At 43.0% G+C, this 19,494-nt stretch overlaps 1 protein-coding gene across 2 annotated transcripts in view; it reads left to right on the top strand.

Annotated features, from left to right (window-relative positions):
- Positions 1–19,494, top strand: part of LOC307091786 (protein kinase C alpha type-like) — a 194,801-nt gene that overhangs the window by 59,074 nt on the left and 116,233 nt on the right. For both annotated transcript variants that reach the window (XM_079758587.1, XM_079758588.1), the window contains one exon: positions 1,547–1,629. In XM_079758587.1, coding sequence (XP_079614713.1) covers positions 1,547–1,629 — 83 coding nt within the window. The remainder of the gene's footprint in view (positions 1–1,546; positions 1,630–19,494) is intronic.

Raw genomic sequence — 19,494 nt, 5'->3', positions numbered from 1 at the left:
GGTTAGGTTTACAAATGTGAGGGTTAGGGTTAGGGTTACTGGTGTGATGTACGGGTTGATGGCCCATTGCCCCTGGATGGTGAAGAAGAACCAGGAGCCCAAGAAGCTCAATCAGAACAGAGCAGCTCTAACGTGGGCCCCACCAGGGACCCATGTGTGTCCATGGTGATGGAGCTCATCATAGCCCTGCCCATTGACCCCCTCTCCCTCTCTAGCGGGGGTCATCAGTGGACACCAGTGTTGTGTTGGTAGCACATTATCTCCACGTGTTGTCCGCTTATAAAAATACAACTTCCATGGGAAATCCTCAATCCTCGAAACTTTTTGTTATTGTATATATATATATATATATATATTTTTTTTTCTTTTTAATTGATTAAATGTAGCTATAAATTAGCTATACCACAGGTAGAACGACAGTTAGAATTTGTTTGTTTTAGTCTGTGTGACGGTCCTTTACTCTGAAACCTGTATCGTTGTTGTTGGGCAGAGGAGCAGCGCTGCAGTGTGCCACGTTATCGAGTCCTGCAGGATGAACAAGGAGCTTAACGGGGGATGGTGGGGATGTGTTCCCCGGCTGTCTCGGAGGCGGCCCGGCACCATGAGTAATTGTTGCTGCTACGCTGTTGCTGATTGGCTGGGCGGGCAGGGGTCCGCTGGGAGTCGGGGGAGGGGCAGTAATGATGAGAAAGGAATATTGATTTTGGTCTGCTCACTTGCACAGGCATGGTCCAAGTTAATTGATGTGTGTGTTGATTTGGGAGTTCTCTCTGGAATAATGTGTACGTGTGGGTAACAATGTAAAGGTCTTTGGATGAGAGACAGGGGTAGATGCAGCTGTGCATAACTTAAGATGTTTTCGTGTTCTGGCTGCCCCACTAAGTGTTCTGGCTGCTCCACATTCCAAGTGTAGGCATTGTGAAAGCCCCCACCACAAGCCATTTAAATGCTTTCCTCTCAAATCAAGTGTTGGTTTGAAATACCAGGTCTAAATGGGGGGGGGAGAAATCTCTGGCTTGAACAAGAGGATCGGCCCACACACCCAGACGTTTGCTGGCAAATGTCAACTTGGTTGCAGCACAAAAAGGCAAACAAGAAGTGTTTGTGGATGTTTCAGAAGCACATGCCTGTCCTATCAACAAGCTCTTCGCTCTACCAAAGAGAGCTCAGACACTCTTAATTGTCTTCTGTCTCACTGAACGACTTTACCCTACAACTTCAAACTCCTAAAGTACAAAGTATGTGCGTGTCTGTCTGCATTTGGTCTGTACTATGTGTTCGTTCAGCATGTAGTACAGCTGGTTTGAAGTGTTCAGATGCCTCCCAATACTAGCTGCAGTTCCCTTACCATGTATGCACACACACATGCACACAGATGGCTTCATTGTACCAATGTGTATTTCCTTCAAGATGAAAAAGTTGACCCTACATATTAATCCTCTCTCTCTGTCTCTCTCTCTGTCTCTCTGTCTCTCTCTCTCTCTCTCTCTCTCTCTCTCTCTCTCTCTCTCTCTCTCTCTCTCTCTCTCTCTCTCTCCCACTCTAGTTTGCTGTTTTGTTGTCCACAAGAGGTGCCATGAGTTTGTGACCTTCTCCTGTCCTGGGGCGGACAAGGGTCCCGACACTGACGTGAGTACCCTCCCTCGTTAGGAGGCTAACCTGACCTGTTGGTGTCCATCGTTAGGAGGCTAACCTGACCTGTTGGTTTTTTCATAGTGGAGCACCATTTGGAGGCTAACCTGACCTGTTGGTGTCCACCGTTAGGAGGCTAAGCTGACGTGTTGTTTTTTTCATAGTAGAGCACCGTTAGGAGACTGACTGCAGATCACAGTAAAAATTTAATTAGTGGAAATGTAATCCCAGTTTTGATATGCAAGCACATACACGTGATCCAAGCCGGACCAGCAGATGTTAATACAGACTCAGCTTGCTCTCCGTTCCTAGGTAACATCAATCAAATACTCGGCACACGGGACCAAACGCCCCTGTATCCAGCAGCATGAACAGAGTGCTGCTCCCTCTGCTCACCTTGTGGTGTGGTTTTGTTTTTTGAAGGGGCCTGAGGGGCGAGGTGTGACTTCCTCTGCTTTTGACAGGGCTCCTTTCTAGGCGGGGGTGGTGTGGTGTTAGACGTGTCTTGATCAGGGCTATGTAGAGGGCAAATCGTTTGTATGTGGGATGACAGAACTGGAGTTTGCAACCAAGTCATGCTTAGGGTTGCAAAGGGGTGGAAAATATCCGGTAAATTTCTGGAAACTTTCCGATAAATTACCATGGGATGTTAAGCTTGGGAATTTTGGAAATATTAAAAATATTAAAATTATGGGAATTAATGGGAATTAACTAGGAATTTAGGGTAATTTAATCAAACTGTATCATATCCAAGCCTAAATATATATACATATTTTTTGTTATAAGTAGACACGCCATGCAAAATAACACTATAAAAAAACACTATGAAAAACATCATTTAGCAGATTTATTTGTAAGTAGAACTTTAACAAATTCTAATTATTTTATTCTTTCATTGAAGAACAAAAACATGAATTTTGAGTTAAATATGCTCTGGGCTCAAAAGTGTGGTCTAGGGTTCTAGAAGTCATCAGTGCACATGTGATGGAGGAATACAAAGTGCATGTAGGGGGTGTGGTTTGAGGAATAGCATAGATATTCAAGTTTACTTGCATGAAATCTGGTTGTGTTAGTCAAGATTATGCTACAATATTCCCGTTTATTCCCATAAATTCCTGTTAATTCCCATAAATTCCTTTTAATTCCCATGTAAAGTTTCCAACTTTGAAAACTCCCGGGATTTTGCAACCCTAGTCATGGCGTTGACGGTGGACGCTTCCTCACCAGGTTTCTGTCGTTGCACGTTGAGGAAAGCTCTATATATTTCTGTTCTCCTTTTCAAGCTCCTAATTGAAGTACTTCATTGGGCATTGTCGCACGAATGAAGAGTTCAGGTTAAATAGGATACGACCTTATCGTGGTCCACGTCCTCTAATTCACTACCAGATAATCCTTCATTAAAACACTTCTTGCCAACCAAGGCAGAAGGGTTACACCGGCCAGGCCCCCTTCGTGGTCGTGGTTGGAGGCTGATCGGCTGATTCACGTGCTCCTCTGACCGGTGGGAGGATGACCGGCTGCTTGACGTGATTGTGGCGATATTTATGTTTTAATGTTAGATTTATTTTTGTGTCTGCTCACCTGGCCTCTGAATCCCCGGTGGCCAAACAGCAGGACGGCCTGGCCCTGTAACTGGAGATATGTCAGCATGTCATCCAGGATCACCCGCCTTCCTTTAATAGATCCAGGAGGAGGCAGGCACTAAGGAAACAGCCTGGTCTGATCCCTAAAACGAAACAAAGGGAATGGACTTTGACCTCAAGTGTGGCTAGATATCCTAACCCAAACAAAGAATACGTATCAGTATTGCTGCTTCATAGAAATTAATTTAGATAAGATTATCTTTTTTTAGGGTTGTAGGTAGGTTCATAGGTATCCATAATGTTATCTTTATCTTAAGCCCCTCCCACTTATGGGTTTGTCTTAAGCCCCTCCCACTACTTGGTTTTTCTTAAGCCCCTCCCACTACTTGGTTTATCTTAAGCTCCTCCCACTACTACTTGGTTTATCTTTAGCCCCTCACACTACTTTGTTTGTCTGAAGCCCCTCCCACTACTTGGTTTGCCTATAGCTTTCTTGAACCTCAAAGATTTTTTTACCTTCCAAAATCCCACACAGATGTTGACCATGCAAACATGTTGTGATTATTCAGAGGATCAAGGATGGCGTGATTTATCTGATCGGATTTCCCTGTCTCAATGGAGACCCCCCTGGTCTTAACTAATGGCCATGAAGAGATCAAACCGACACTGCTGTATTGAGCAATGGTGTTGAAGACAACAACTCCCATGAACCCACGGTGTGCACCGACGTCATCAAACTACGTCTTGGGTTGTTGATTGAGCGACCCCTGGCGGCAATACATATTATACCTTTAAAGTCAGGATAGGCAACTTGGAGAAACTAGCCAGTCAGCTTGATTTTGGAAATCCTCACCCCTCCCTCCTAGCAGACTTTACACAGGCAGAGTGTGCAAGGCAGAGTGTGAACAGCAGAGTGTGCACAGGCAGAGTGTGTACTGGCAGATCGTGCAAAGCAAAGTGTGCACGAGCAGAGTGTGCATGACAGAGTGTGCGGGAGCAGAGTGTGCACTGGAGAGTGTGCATTAGCAGAGTGCACGGCAGAGTGTGCACCGCAGAGTGGGGAGAGGTGGAGGAATCCCACTCTGAGTTTTCCTGTTTAAGGGGCGAGTTGGAAGAATCCCGTGTAAGAACTGGGGGGAGGTGGAGCAATCCCACTCTGAGTTGTCCTGTGTAAGGACTGGGGAGAGGTGGGGGAGTCCCATTTAGTTGTTGACCTTTGAGGTTCCCTCACGAAAGGAACCGTGACATTGATTGTCCCAATCCCTATATGCAGAAAAGCCTTGGGTTTTGAGGAACAAAGAGGGTGGGTTGTCACTCCGGTGCCCAGGGCCTCTCCCGGTGTGTAGCGGTCCGCAGTGAGGGCAGAACACACCATATCAATAATGCAGTGGGCGTCGTATTTCACCCCAGGGACTCTGGAGATTAAACTGTGTATGTGTGTGTGTGTGTGTGTGTGTGTGTGTGTGTGTGTGTGTGTGTGTGAGTGGGCCTATTGCATCATTTATGTCCACTTTACTCATATATGACCCGTGACAATCTGCTTTCCATTTTCACCCTGATTTTCACTGTTGGAACAACGGATACAAGCACACACGCCTCCTTCAGCCCTGAGGTGCTGAGAGAGAGAGAGAGAGAGGTGGCTGGGGGGACACCGAGCGTTGGCAGGGCCTGATGTCACAGAGCGTGTCATTTGAGTGAACGGGCCTCTGGTTCTGCGGCTGCCAAGAATATGGGAAGCCTCACGTGCCAAGACCAGCATCAGGTGGCCGGGCAGAGAAACAACTCCCTTCCCCGGGGCCGGTTAGTGGTACCATACACGGAACCTCAAACATGGGCCAGAAGGAATGAAATCCTCAGTGCCAACCTTTTCTTAATTAGATGCCTTGCTTCAACTTGAGAGCGACTGCCAGACTTTGGTCAGGGCATCGTTTTCCATGTTTGAACGTACAACTTCCCTTTGTCCATCTGTTCTGTCTCCACTCTGCTCAAGGGCAATGACCTATGTGGCGAGGGGCATAAAGTGGAGCTGACTGCAGCAGACTGGACTCTCCATCCACCACTGCCCCTCACTGCAGGCAAAGAGAGCAGGGACCAGCCACTGGAGCTCTGCCTGCCTGAAGTCACTGCCCCTCACTGCCCTTCGCAGAGCAGGGACCAGCCACTGGAGCTCTGCCTGCCTGAAGTCACTGCCCCTCACTGCCCTTCACAGAGCAGGGACCAGCCACTGGAGCTCTGCCTGCCTGAAGTCACTGCCCCTCACAGAGCAGGGACCAGCCACTGGAGCTCTACCTGCCTGAAGTCGCAGCCTCTCACTGCCACTCACAGAGCAGGGACCAGCCACTGGAGCTCTGCCTGCCTGAAGTCACTGCCCCTCACTGCCTCTCACAGAACAGGGACCAGCCACTGGAGCTCTGCTTGCCTTAAGTAACTGCCCCTCACTGCAGGCCCACAGAGCAGGGACCAGCCACTGGAGCTCTGCCTGCCTGTAGTCACTGCCCCTCATTGCTCCCTCACAGAGCAGGAACCAGCCACTGTTGGATTGCAATTTAACTTGAGAGCGACTGCCAGCCTTTGGTTAGGGCATCGTTTTCCATGTTTTAATGTGCAACTTCCCTTTGACCAGCTGTTCCGTGGTGAGAAAAATGTGAGATAGGGCGTAGCCTAGTCCAATTGGCCCTCGGTTGAAAAAGACTTGATGGCTTTTGTTTTGAAAATCACACTCTGCCCTGGCTGATACTAGTTGGAGCCTCATGGCCACTCCTTCATGACAATCAGACCAGGTCAGGTTATTTTAATTGGCCTACTGTGGAATCATTACTGTAGCATCCTGCTTCTACTCCAGCTATCTAACGCTACAAGGAAATCAATCAAATAGAAAAGACTAAGGCGATTCTGGGAGGGAACATTACAGTACAATGCGTCAATATGGATAATTTAACTCATCAAAAGACCTATGATTATAATTAGGGGGCTAAGCACAAAGTGCGAGGCAACCTATTATAATCTTTAGGTTTATTATTATTCCGCCACGTTTTTATCTTACAAGGCCTTAACCACTCGCATTCTTTTTATGAAACTTTCTACAGCTATAGATGCTGACTCAAGATTAACAGAGAAGAAATATTACACTGATTGGCCAAAAGGTGACACTATAGCAATTGTCCAAAAATGCAAACTTTGAACAAGCATATCTCGTGACCTTTTTGACTTACATTCATGAAACTTTGTTCACACATGCATATCCTCATGTTTAATAAATCTGCCTCAAGAACCTATGACTTCCTTTGGATAGATTTACGTCCATCTTGAATTTTGTTAAAACAACTAAATCCCCTAAGGATCCTAGGTCTGACTGAGACAAAAATTCTAGCACATATCATCTATAGACCAATGTCTTCAATCTGACATAAACGGAAGTCTGAACAATAAATATTAAAGCTCCCAGGAGCCATTGACTTCTAAAAAGGGTGGTTTAAAACGCATGGTTTAAAATGCTTAAATCAACATCAAGATGGACTCGTGGCCTGTGACTAAAATCCCAGCAGTTCCTAGACGGAATGTTTGATTTGACCGGGAAAATCTTAGTGGCTGTTCGGGAGAAAAGTTCCAACTTATCAAGTAAGGTGAAGTCAATTGACATAACAACATGGCTGCCTCAGGCTTAAAATCGCCCAAATTTAACTTAACACCAAAAGGGGGGGGTTAACTTAAACCAATCATCATCATGAATCTCATCATCATCATAAATCTTTCCAAATTATATTCAGATCGGGCCGTAGGGGCCACTATAACAATTAACTAAAAATGCAGATTTTGGAGGGCCATATTTCCTGACCGCTTTCACCTAGAGGCATGGCATTTTGTAGCCATTTGTCTCTCCTCATGTTGTGAAAATGTTCCTAGGAAACCCAGAACCTGTTACGAAACGGCGGCTGGACGTCCAAATTAGCCCAATCAAGGTTATGTCATTAAAGGCTGGGTTAACTTCAGTCAATCATCACCAAACTTGGTGTACTTAAAGGGAGGTATTATACCACAAGGTGTGAGTGTGATTAGCCTCACAAGCCGTTTCGAAAATCGTCTATATAGGACTATAGAGGTCACTAAAGCGGACAATTGAAAACTTTAAAGACTCACAACTCCTAAGTCTTTTGGATCGCCAGATCCAAGCTGAGGCTATTCAACCTTATGCAAACAAAAAAGGTCTTAATGGTCTTCGTCAGGGTCTTTATGGTCTGCATCACTGTCTTAATGGTCTATCAGGGTCTTAATGGTCTGCTTTAGGCTTGGCCCCCATAAATGTCTGCTTGCAGATTTAATTATATATATATATATATATTTATATATATATTATAACAGTCGTTTTTATACTTAAGAGCTTTCAAATCACTCTGACCTGGATGTATCCCAATGGACATGAACAACAGCCATATTTCATGGCTTTTAGTTGAACATGATGTTTTGGGATATTTAAGTTTTTCTTCAGAGCTTGACCATTCAGTTTTGATAGCTCTAGACAGTGGTTCTCGATACCTCGGCAGAGGAGCCTCTCCTCTGTGTGTTCCAATGAATATCATACGCCACCTCACTGCACTCCAGACTAAGCCCATCAGAGGGACACGCTGCTCATGTCCAATCTTCTAAGCTGAGAAGATGAATGGATTACTACACATCATTTATCATCATATTCAGTGTAGTTGGGATAAAAGTGGTTTTGATTGCTGCGTAGATTGCTACTCTTTCCTCAGGCCCAGAGGACATTATTATCTGGAAGATAGCCTATTTTTTTTTTTACTTTACCGTCTGAAAAAGAACTGCAATCAAGACGCACTTTCTGTCTTCTACAGACACTCAAAGATCCTGTTCACCAAGTCGCAGACACACATTACCAACAATCACAAGTGACATGACGATCAGGAACTGCAGAAAGAAACCGTGGTCAACACCGTGGCCGTTTCGGAAAAGACAGGAAGTTCTCTTTTTCAGTTTACAAAAACTTACTGCGACAGTACATTGAGCTTCCGTTTATAAAAGTTATTGCTTGTGTCGCGCTACAAAACGAGAAGGTTTGCAGTGGCTCCATTGTCCGTCTGTCTGTCATGGCAGAATAAGATGTTTTGCAGTGGCTCCATTGTCTGTTTATCTGTCTATGGGTCTGAAGCAGGCACACAACAGAAACCATTCCCTCAACACACCCCTGAAGTGATCACTCCTTTGATCACTTCATTCTCTCAATCAGAAATTATATGAATTTTGTTTTAAATTGACTGGGTGCAGTCAAAGAACCATTTATTATGAATTTGTCTTCACTTTTCCATTATGAAGTAAGAAAAAATAAATCCCATTCATGTCTATATACATAATTATATGTATATATTTGATTTATATCTAATATATACATGATTATATATATATATATATATATATATTTGATATGTTACGTGTTAAAATGGCAGCAAAAGCAGGCAGAGAGTCATGGATGAGTTTCGAATATTTATCTGAAAAACTTCAGCATCAAGGTTTTCGTAGTTCACAAAGTTACACTACTTTTTCCCTCTTTCCTAAACACCAAGGTTCACTTTCAGAAGAATGTGCTTAGGAAGTCCAATAATTTCCATCTCGACCACGGAGCGTCGGAGAGTGTCCAAATGATAGGGCATCCATGAGAGCGGAGAGAGTGAAGAGCGTCCAAACGATCCAACAATAAGGCGCGTCCAAACGATAAGGCATCCACGAGAGCGCAGGGAGTGAAGAGCGTCCAAACGATAAGGCATCCACGAGAGCGGAGAGAGTGAAGAGCGTCCAAACGATAAGGCATCCACGAGAGCGGAGGGAGTAAAGAGCGTCCAAACGATCCAACAATAAGGCGCGTCCAAACGATAAGGCATCCACGGGCACGGATAGAGTCAAGCCTTCCGGAATTCTCCGCGCTATATATCGCATGTAATCAGGAATGGCCCAATCACCAATCACTAACAGTCACCACGCATGTTGATCTGATGATTGACAAAAATAAATTAGATGACCTGCACAAATAAAATACAGAATCATGTCAAAATAAAACAAAACAATGTAGAAATAAAGTATTAATGTAGGTTCATTACACCTTCACCCTTAAAGGGAAAATTTTGATCCCCTAGATCAAAATTTTCAGACAGGTCTATTGTGGCATCCTGCCCCTTAAACCTCAGCCCGGGCGGGTCCGAGGATTAGTGGTGGACGGCGTATACCGCCGCCACCCACTAACCGGCAACAGAGAGCATCACTTCTCTCCCCCCAATCAGCCAGATAGGGGACACCTGGCCGGAGGGAGGAAAAAGCCCAGGAGCTATTTTAAAAGGGGCACCAGGACGGGAGAAGGGACACGAGTGGCACGGGGGAACAGCTGGAGACCCCAACAGAATAGAGGCTCTCGGAGACCCTATGCAGAGACAATCAGCAATAACATTATCTTTTCCCTTTGATATGCTTATTTACCATGTCATACTCTTGCTAAATTAAACTCCAGTTTAACAATCTTCTGTTTTTGTTTCTCATCTTACTCAAAAACACTAAGGGATTATGATCCGTGTATACAATGAGGGCTTTCTGATCTGTACATAAATAAACATCAAAATGTTGTAGTGCTAGAATCAAAGCTAATAGCTCTTTCTCAATTGTTGAATAGTTTATCTGATGCCGGTTGAACTTCTTGGAAAAGTATGCAACAGGATGCTTCAACATTGTCACTCCCATCATGTTGTAACAACACAGCCCCAGCGGCATCATCACTAGCATCTACGGCCACTGAAAATGGTTTACTAAATTCAGCAGACTGGAGTACAGGGTAATTACATAACATGGACTTCAGTTTGTCAAATGCCTTTTGGCAAGATTCGTTCCAGACAAAATTCTCTCTCTTCTTGAGCAAGTTTATTAATGGTAAGGCGACGTCAGCAAAGTTCTTACAGAACTTGCGATAATACCCCACCATTCCCAAGAATCGCCTCAGGGCTTTCTTACCAGTGGGAACAGCAAAAGCCATAATTTTCTTAACTTTAGCATCAACAGGCACCACCTGACCTTGGCCAATAACGTGTCCAAGATAAGTTACATGGGCACATCCAAATTCGCTCTTGGACAAATTAACTGTTAAGTTGGCCTCTGACAGGTTCTCAAACAGTCTTCCTACATCCTCCAGATGATTCTCCCAAATCTCATTCCCAGTCACTAAATCATCAATGTAAGCACTGGTGTTGGGCAAATCTTTGATCACAGAATGAATCATTCTTTGGAATGTGGCTGGCAAATTCTTCATTCCAAATGGGAGAACATTGTATTCGTACAGCCCAGAAGGTGTGACGAAAGCAGAGATTTCTCTTCCACGTTCAGTTAATGGAACACACCAATAACCTTTTAACAGATCAATCTTAGTGAGAAACTTTGACTGCCCTACTTTGTCAACACAATCATCAACCCTTGGGATTGGAAAAGCATCAGTCTTGCTAACAGCATTAACTTTTCTATAGCCAGTACAAAATCTTGTACTGCCATCAGGCTTTGGTACAACCACACATGGTGAACTCCAATTGGAGTGTGATGGCTGAATGATGCCGTGCTTCGACATGTAAACCACTTCCTCTTCAGCTAACTTACATTTCTCAGTTCTCATCCTATATGGATGTTGTTTGATTGGTAGAGCGTCACTTATGTCAACATCATGGACTGCTACATGTGTTCTCTTAAGAACATCAAGAAACAAATCTTGGTACTCAAGCACCAAGTCCCTCATTTGAGCTTGTTGCCAAGGCTCTAAATGTGACATTTTCACATCAAGGTTCTGCAAAATCTCAGAATTGGACAATTTACAAGGAATGACTTCAGGTTTGATGGAGGGTTCCTCCTCCTGACAATGATCATCTACAGAACTCTCATCCTGGCTAACAACTGAGACAGCCTGTACAGCTCTGTCATGGTAGCGTTTGATGTGGACACTTGTGCCATGTTGATGTGGCACAAGTGTCTTGACTTTCTCCTATCTGGAGTTGGCACAATGTACAGTGGGGCAAAAAAGTATTTAGTCAGCCACCAATTGTGCAAGTTCTCCCACTTAAAAAGATGAGAGAGGCCTGTAATTTTCATCATAGGTATACCTCAGCTATGAGAGATAAAATGAAAAAAAAAATCTAGAAAATCACATTGTCTGATTTTTAAAGAATTTATTTGCAAATTATGGTGGAAAATAAGTATTTGGTCAACAACAAAAGGTCATCTCAATACTTTGTTACATGCCCTTTGTTGGCAATGACAGAGGTCAAACGTTTTCTGTAAGTCTTTACAAGGTTTTCACACACTGCTGCTGGTATTTTGTCCCATTCCTCCATGCAGATCTCCTCTAGAGCACTGATGTTTTTGGGCTTTCGCTGGGCAACACAGACTTTCAACTCCCTCCAAAGATTTTCTATGGGGTTGAGATCTGGAGACTGGCTAGGCCACTCCAGGACCTTGAAATGCTTCTTACGAAGCCACTCCTTCGTTGCCCGGGCGGTGTGTTTGGGGTCATTGTCATGCTGAAAGACCCAGCCACGTTTCATCTTCAGTGCCCTTGCTAATGGAAGGAGGTTTTCACTCAAAATCTCACGATACATGGCCCCATTCATTCTTTCCGTTACACGGATCAGACGTCCTGGTCCCTTGGCAGAAAAACAGCCCCAAAGCATGATGTTTCCACCCCCATGCTTCACTGTAGGTATGGTGTTCTTTGGATGCAACTCAGCATTCTTTCTCCTCCAAACACGACGAGTTGAGTTTTTACCAAAAAGTTTTATTTTGGTTTCATCCGACCATATGACATTCTCCCAATCCTGTTCTGGATCATCCAAATGCTCTCTAGCAAACTTCAAACGGGTCCGGACATGCACTGGCTTTAGCAGGGGGACACGTCTGGCACTGCAGGATTTGAGTCCCTGGCGGCGTAGTGTGTTAGTGATGGTAGCCTTTGTTACTTTGGTCCCAGCTCTCTGGAGGTCATTCACTAGGTCCCCCCGTGTGGTTCTGGGATTTTTGTTCACCGTTCATGTGATCATTTTGACCCCACAGGGTGAGATCTTGCGTGGAGCCCCAGATCGAGGGAGATTATCAGTGGTCTTGTATGTATTCCATTTCCTAATAATTGCTCCCACAGTTGATTTCTTCACACCAAGCTGCTTACCTATTGCAGATTCAGACTTCCCAGCCTGGTGCAGGTCTACAATTGTGTTTCTGGTGTCCTTTGACAGCTCTTTGGTCTTGGCCATAGTGGAGTTTGGAGTGTGACTGTTTGAGGTTGTGGACAGGTGTCTTTTATACTGATAAGGAGTTCAAACAGGTGCCATTAATACAGGTAAACAGCCTCTTAAAGAAGAAGAAGTTACAGGTCTGTGACAGCCAGAAATCTTGCTGGTTTGTAGGTGACCAAATACTTATTTTCCACCATAATTTGCAAATAAATTCTTAAAAAATCAGACAATGTGATTTTCTGGATTTTTTCATTTTGTCTCTCATAGCTGAGGTTTACCTATGATGAAAATTGCAGGCCTCTCTCGTCTTTTTAAGTGGGAGAACTTGCACAATTGGTGGCTGACTAAATACTTTTTTGCCCCACTGTAATTGAGGTCATTAACCTTAGAATAGATTTCATAGGGACCATGAAATCTAGCCTGCAGGGGATTGGACTGCAGGGGGATTGGACTGCAGCTTAAATGTCCTTGTCCTAGCCTTGCAGTCATACCAAGTTTTCATCTTCCCTTGAGTTGCCACAAGATTATCCTTGGCTAGCGCACAGGCTCTATGAAGTCTCTCTTTGAAATTCAGGACATAATCCAACAGATTGACATGAGTCTCTTTGTTAGTCCACTGCTCACTCAGCAGGGCCAACGGTCTTCTTACCTGGTGTCCAAAAACCAGCTCAAAAGATCTGAAGCCCAGAGACTCTTGAATTGACTCCCTAGCCGCAAACAACAACAAATTAACTCCTTCATCCCAGTCCTTCTCATTCTCATAGCAGTACGTCGGAATCATGGTTTTGAGAGTGGCGTGGAATCTTTCCAACGACCCTTGACTCTCAGGATGATAGGCACTTGAAGTGATCTGTCTAATTCCTAGCTGATAAACAACCTGCTGAAACATTCCCGAGGTGAAATTACTACCCTGATCGGATTGGATCTCCTTAGTCAGACCAAACGAAGTGAAAATTTGATAGGGAGGCTGGACATAAGCCCCATTTTAACTTGTCCTGTTACTAAGTCTGACTTCAGAAACACAGAGTGCAGAGGTAGTCACAATTCTCCCCTCGATACACTGAACAAGAATGAAGTCACCCATTTCAGTGTCTTCATTTCCACAGGAGGGCAATGCCTCTCTTAACAAAAGCGACTGGAAAGCCCCAGTATCGCGGAGAATTTGAATGGGTTTAGGAGCAGAATTTTCACTTGGAGAAACAAATCCCTCAGACACGAAAGGAAGGAACTCTTCTCTCAGAAGATCAGACGACTTTTTTTTAGCATTGTCAGGACAAAATGATTCCATTGAACCACACTCAATAGGCATTTCTGTCAAAGACTTCACCAAAGCGTTAGGCGAGGCCTCTTTTTCCCGCTTTCTTTTAAGAGTTAGGCACTCAGACAAAACATGACCTGGTTTCTTACAATAATGACATGTGGGACCCGTGGGCACCTCCTTCTTGGTGTCACTAAACTTGTTCTTAATATAAGCACTTCTCTCTTTAACATCCATTGCATGTGCTAAATATGGTTTACAACCACTCTTCTTAGGTGGATATAACCTATCATAGATTTGTGAGTGAGTGAATACTCATCTGCAAACTTAGCAGCTTCATGTAGTGTGGACGCATCTTTCTCATCAAGATAAGACTTAATATCATCCTTAACACACCGCTTAAATTCTTCAACCAGCATCAAGTCTTTCAACAATCTGACATCAATATTGCCAGCTCTAGATGCACACCAACGCTCAAAGAACACCTCTTTATCATGAGCAAATTCAACATATGTCTGGCTATCAGCCTTTCTGAGACCACGAAATTTCTGCCTATATGCCTCTAGAACCAGCTCGTAAGCTGTCAAAATGGCTTGCTTAACCACATCATATCTTGAGGTATCATCAACAGACAAAGCTGAATAGGCTTGTTGTGCTTTTCCTTTTATAACACTTTGTAACATCAAGGGCCAATATTCTGTAGGCCACCTTAAACACTCAGCTACTTTTTCAAAATGCTGAAAATATTTGTTAACCTCCAGCTCATCAAAAGGGGGCACTTCTCTGCTAGCACTGAATTTGTTTGCCTTGAATGGATTTGCTTTTCCTAGCTTTGCTAACTCAAGTTGTTTTTTCTATTTTTTCTCTTTCCAGTTCAATTCTTTCTCGTTCAATCAACTTTCGTTCTTTTTCCATTCTTTCATGTCTTTCTCTTTCTCTATTCTCTCTGTCTCTTTCCAATTTCCATTTATCCAGTTCAAACTGTCTTTCTTTGTCTCTTTCATTAGAACATTCTTTTTCTCTGTCATTCTCCAACGGAATCAGCCGTATTTTTAACTCAGTTTCAGAGCTAGGCTTAGGTTGAGGCTCACCAACAATGTCTACAAACTGAGCTAAGTTTTCACTTGTGAACATAGACTCATCATAAAAATCAACTTAGCAATCTGAGCTTTTGTGTAGCTTGCATTAACCTTAACTAGGTTTAGCGATTTAGCAACTTCCAATAAGTCAGCCTTTCATAGCGTACGAACGATAAGGCATCCACAAGAGTGGATGGAGTGAAGAGCGTCCAAACAATCCAACAATGAGGTGCGTCCAAACAATAAGGCATTCACGGGCGCGGATAGAGTCAAGCCGAACGTCCAATCGATAAGGCATCCACGGGCACGGATAGAGTCAAGCCCCGCAGAATTCTCTGCGCTATATATCGCATGTAATCAGGAATGGCCCAATCAACAATCACTAACCCTAACCACGCATGTTGATCTGATGATTGACAAAAATAAATTAGATGACCTTATGACCACAAATAAAATACAGAATCATGTCAAAATAAAACAAAACAATGTAGAAATAAAGTATAAATGTAGGTTCGGACTTCCGGTTATGGCGTTGAGCTAGACAGTCGCACTTAGTGAGTCTCTGACAAGTGAATTATAAAACAGACCCTTTTAAGTCCTGAACGGCAGCTAAAGCGGGTAAAGCAAACCAAAATGGGAAAAAACAAAAATTCAACAAGACAAAAAACTGAAAATCAGTTTAATGCTGAATTACCAACTACAAGATCAACGCTAGCTAGCAACGAGAGTCGCGCTAGCGAGGACGAGGTGGCTGCTAGCCCGCTCGCGGATAATTGCAACACCATTATGACTGACACAGCCGCAGTCTCCGATGAAGATACTCCACATGCCATTCGTCCCCAACAGCCAGATGCTATACTTGCGGCCATTAATTCACTAAAGACAGAAAGTTTAGAGCGGCATCGTGAAGTACTTGACGGTATAGCACACATTAGAACGGATCTGGATACAATCAGGGGACGGTTAACCACAGCTGAAACCCGCATAAGTGACACGGAAGATACAGCAGCCCAGCTTACAGCCAAGATGACGGAATTGGAAACGCAAGTTAAATTTCTTACTGAGAAGAACGAGGACCTGGAGAATCGCTCACGTCGCTCCAATCTACGTCTCATCGGCCTCCCAGAAAGCGCAGAAGGCAGGGATGCAGAAGCTTTCCTGGAGAAGTGGCTCCCCGATATTCTTGGTGCGGAGAATTTCCCGACGGCGGTGCGGATTGAACGCGCTCATCGTATCCCCAGTTTCCCCACCGGTCCAGCAAAATCCACGCGCTCTGCCCCCTTTCCCAGGCCGTTGATCATGAAGTTTTTAAACTTCAAGGATAAAGTTCGTGTGATGAAAGCGGCTCAAGCAAAGGGGAAAGTCATGTACGAAAACAGACAAGTGAAGTTTTTTTCGGACTTCTCCGCTGAAGTGCAACGCCAGAGGAAAGCCTATGACGCAGTGAAACAGAGGCTCCGCTCTGAAGGAACCCAGTACGGCTTGCAGTTCCTTGCAAAGCTCCGCATCACACACGGTGGAAAGAACTACACATTTCTGTCTCCTCAAGATGTGCATGTCTTCCTCCGGAAAAATATCAATAGTAGCCATCCAGAAGAGGTTGAATAAGTGAGTACGTATTTGCATAGGCTATGTTAAAGTGCTGCATTTACTGAAACGTTGGAGTAGCTTTCTAGGTTAGACTTTATTTCAATGATGACTGAAATTCCTCCTCTTTTGGGATGTGAGCATGGACGTTCAAATTATTTAATCATTAGAAAGCACATGCAAATATAACATACTTTGGGTGGTAATTTTGTTATTATATACTATATGTTAATTTGTGCAGTGCATAGTTTTCTGTTTGTTTCTTCCATCTTCCTTTAAATTGTCTCGAGCAACAATATTAAGAGGCAGAAACATAAGCTATTATTTACACCTAGTTTGTGCTAAACTATAGTCATTTTTATTAATCTGAGTCAACCTGGGCGAAACAACATTTACAATTTTAGTTCCATAAGAAATCCTGTATATTTAAAGGGTCTTTACATTAAATTACATAGACTAAGAGTCAGAGATAAAGCGTAAACAAGTTAGTTTTATTTTTTTTGCTCCTCTCTGCAGGATCAACAAAAGCCAAGGAAGTTGGTGCAATAATTTAGTTTTGACTGTAGATAGAAGGCAGTCGTTAGGTCGATGCCACAGTTGTTAACTGTGGTTGTTTTGCAGGTTCTAGCAAAATGTTATATGTTGCTGTTGCTTTTTTGTTTGTTTGTTTATTTTTTTCTTTTTGTCTTTCTTTCAATTTGTCTTATTGTTATTTTGACCTGTTTTTCAACCTCTTTTGTAAAATTTGTTAAGCAAACGGTGATACAGCCACTCAGATACATGATGGTCCCCTTTGACAGATCTCTTTATAAAAGGTTACATGGCTAGTAATCAGCTATTTAAAATATCCTCTTGGAATGTCAGAGGCCTGGGTAGATTGGTCAAGCTAAAACAAGTTATGACAAGGCTTAAACACTTAGGTTCTAAAATTGTACTCCTACAGGAGACACATTTAACTTCAGGTGAAGTTGTCAGGTTAAGGAGAAGGTGGCAAGGTCAGGTCTTTGTGGCTAATTTCTCATCCCATGCTAGAGGGGTTGCCATCCTAATTCACAAGTCAATTCCATTTCAGGTCAATACCACCACTCTAGACCCCGGGGGTAGGTTCATTATTTTACAGGGCACTCTCTTTGGTCAACATCTTATTTTAGTAAATATCTATGGACCTAATAAAGATGAGCCACAATTTTATAATAATATTTTCCTAACACTTGCCTCATTAAGAGGGGATATTATTATAGGTGGGGATTTCAATTGCGCGTTAAATCCCGATTTTGATCGTAATGGTAATCAGGACTCCTCCCACAATCAATCGAGGAAAATAATCCTTAACTTCATGGGAGAGTTGGGCCTTTGCGATGTTTGGAGGGAGCGTAACCCAGACAAGAGAGAATTTTCATGTTATTCGACCACGCATAAGACGTTCTCAAGATTGGATTTTTTCCTGTTTTCTAAAACTTTAGTACCAAATGTGAAAAATTGTTATTACAATAGCATAATCATCTCTGATCACGCTACAGTATCTATTGAGTACAGTGCTACCAAAGAATTCTGTGGACCTTCCAGATGGAAATTTGATAATAAATGGTTGCAGGATCACAATTTCATTTGTTCCATTGGCCAACACATAGATTTGTTCTTTCTCGTCAATACCACTGAAACTTCTTCTTTAATTAGGTGGGAAGCTTTTAAGGCGTATATCAGAGGCCAGATAATTTGTTATACCAGCTTTAAATCTAAACAATTCAAGAACAAAATGATGGAAATTGAAAACCAAATTAAAGAGTTGGAAGGTGAGGTCATAATTAACCATACCCCAGCACTTGAACATAAACTAACCATACTGAGAGCCCATTATAATGAACAGTCAGCAAACAAGGCCCTAACTAATTTAAATAAATTAAAGCAGTCCTTCTATGACCAAGGGGAAAAAGCTGGTAAACTGCTTGCCTGGCGAATAAAAAAATTACAGAATGAAAAAATGATCCACGAAATTGAAAATTCAATTGGAGTTGTTACTAATGACCAAAAGGAAATAAATGAGAGATTTAAATTATATTATGAAAAACTTTATAAATCTGAACTGCCTAGTAACACGAACAAGATCACAAGAACCAGTTTTCTTGATAGTCTTGATTTTCCAACGCTTTCTATTGAGGACCAGGAATTTCTCGACAGTCCCATGAAGCTTTCAGAGCTAGATATTGCACTTGCAGATATGAAGAGGGGGAAAGCCACGGGCCCTGATGGACTTCCCATCGATTTATTTAAAACTTTTAAAGATAAGCTGCTGCCTCCCTTTTTGGACATGCTTGAAGAAGCATTCAAAACAAATTCCTTGCCACCTTCTCTCTCTAAAGCTCTTATTATGAACATTCTGAAGCCTGGTAAACCACCATCTAAATGTGAATCATATCGACCCATATCACTTTTAAATGCTGATGCAAAGCTTATAGCTAAGGTCATAGCAAGGAGGCTAGAAAATCTCCTGCCAGGTCTAATTCATGTAGACCAAAATGGATTTGTTAGAGGCAGACAGGCGTTTCAAAATTTAAGAAGGGTGCTCAATGTTGTTCATAACGAAAAGGAAAGACGAGATGCGGCCATTCTGTCCCTGGACGCTGAAAAAGCCTTCGACAGAGTCGAATGGCCGTACCTATTTGAAATATTGCCTAGATTTGGTTTTGGAGAAAAAAATATTAAATGGATAAAATTGCTCTACAACAATCCCACTGCTGAAGTTCTGACGAACACAATTATATCAAAACCCTTTACCCTAACCAGGGGTACACGACAGGGGTGCCCATTGTCACCTCTCTTATTTGTCCTGTCGATCGAACCCCTAGCAATGGCAATCAGATCTCACCCTTTAATAACAGGAGTTACAATTGGAAATTATGAACATCGTCTGGGCCTCTTTGCTGATGATGTTGTTATTTTTATGAGACAGCTAACGCAATCCTTACCATCACTTACAAAACTGTTGGAGACTTTTGGAAGTATCTCTGGTTATAAAGTGAATAACACAAAATCAAATATTATGTTTTTTAGGAAAACTGAGAGGGACAATCCCCCATTAGTGAATACATTTCATAACT

This window comes from Pollachius pollachius (genome assembly GCF_949987615.1).
Source record: "Pollachius pollachius genome assembly, chromosome: 2".
NCBI lineage: Eukaryota > Metazoa > Chordata > Actinopteri > Gadiformes > Gadidae > Pollachius > Pollachius pollachius.
This window is presented reverse-complemented; position numbering and strand designations above follow the sequence as displayed.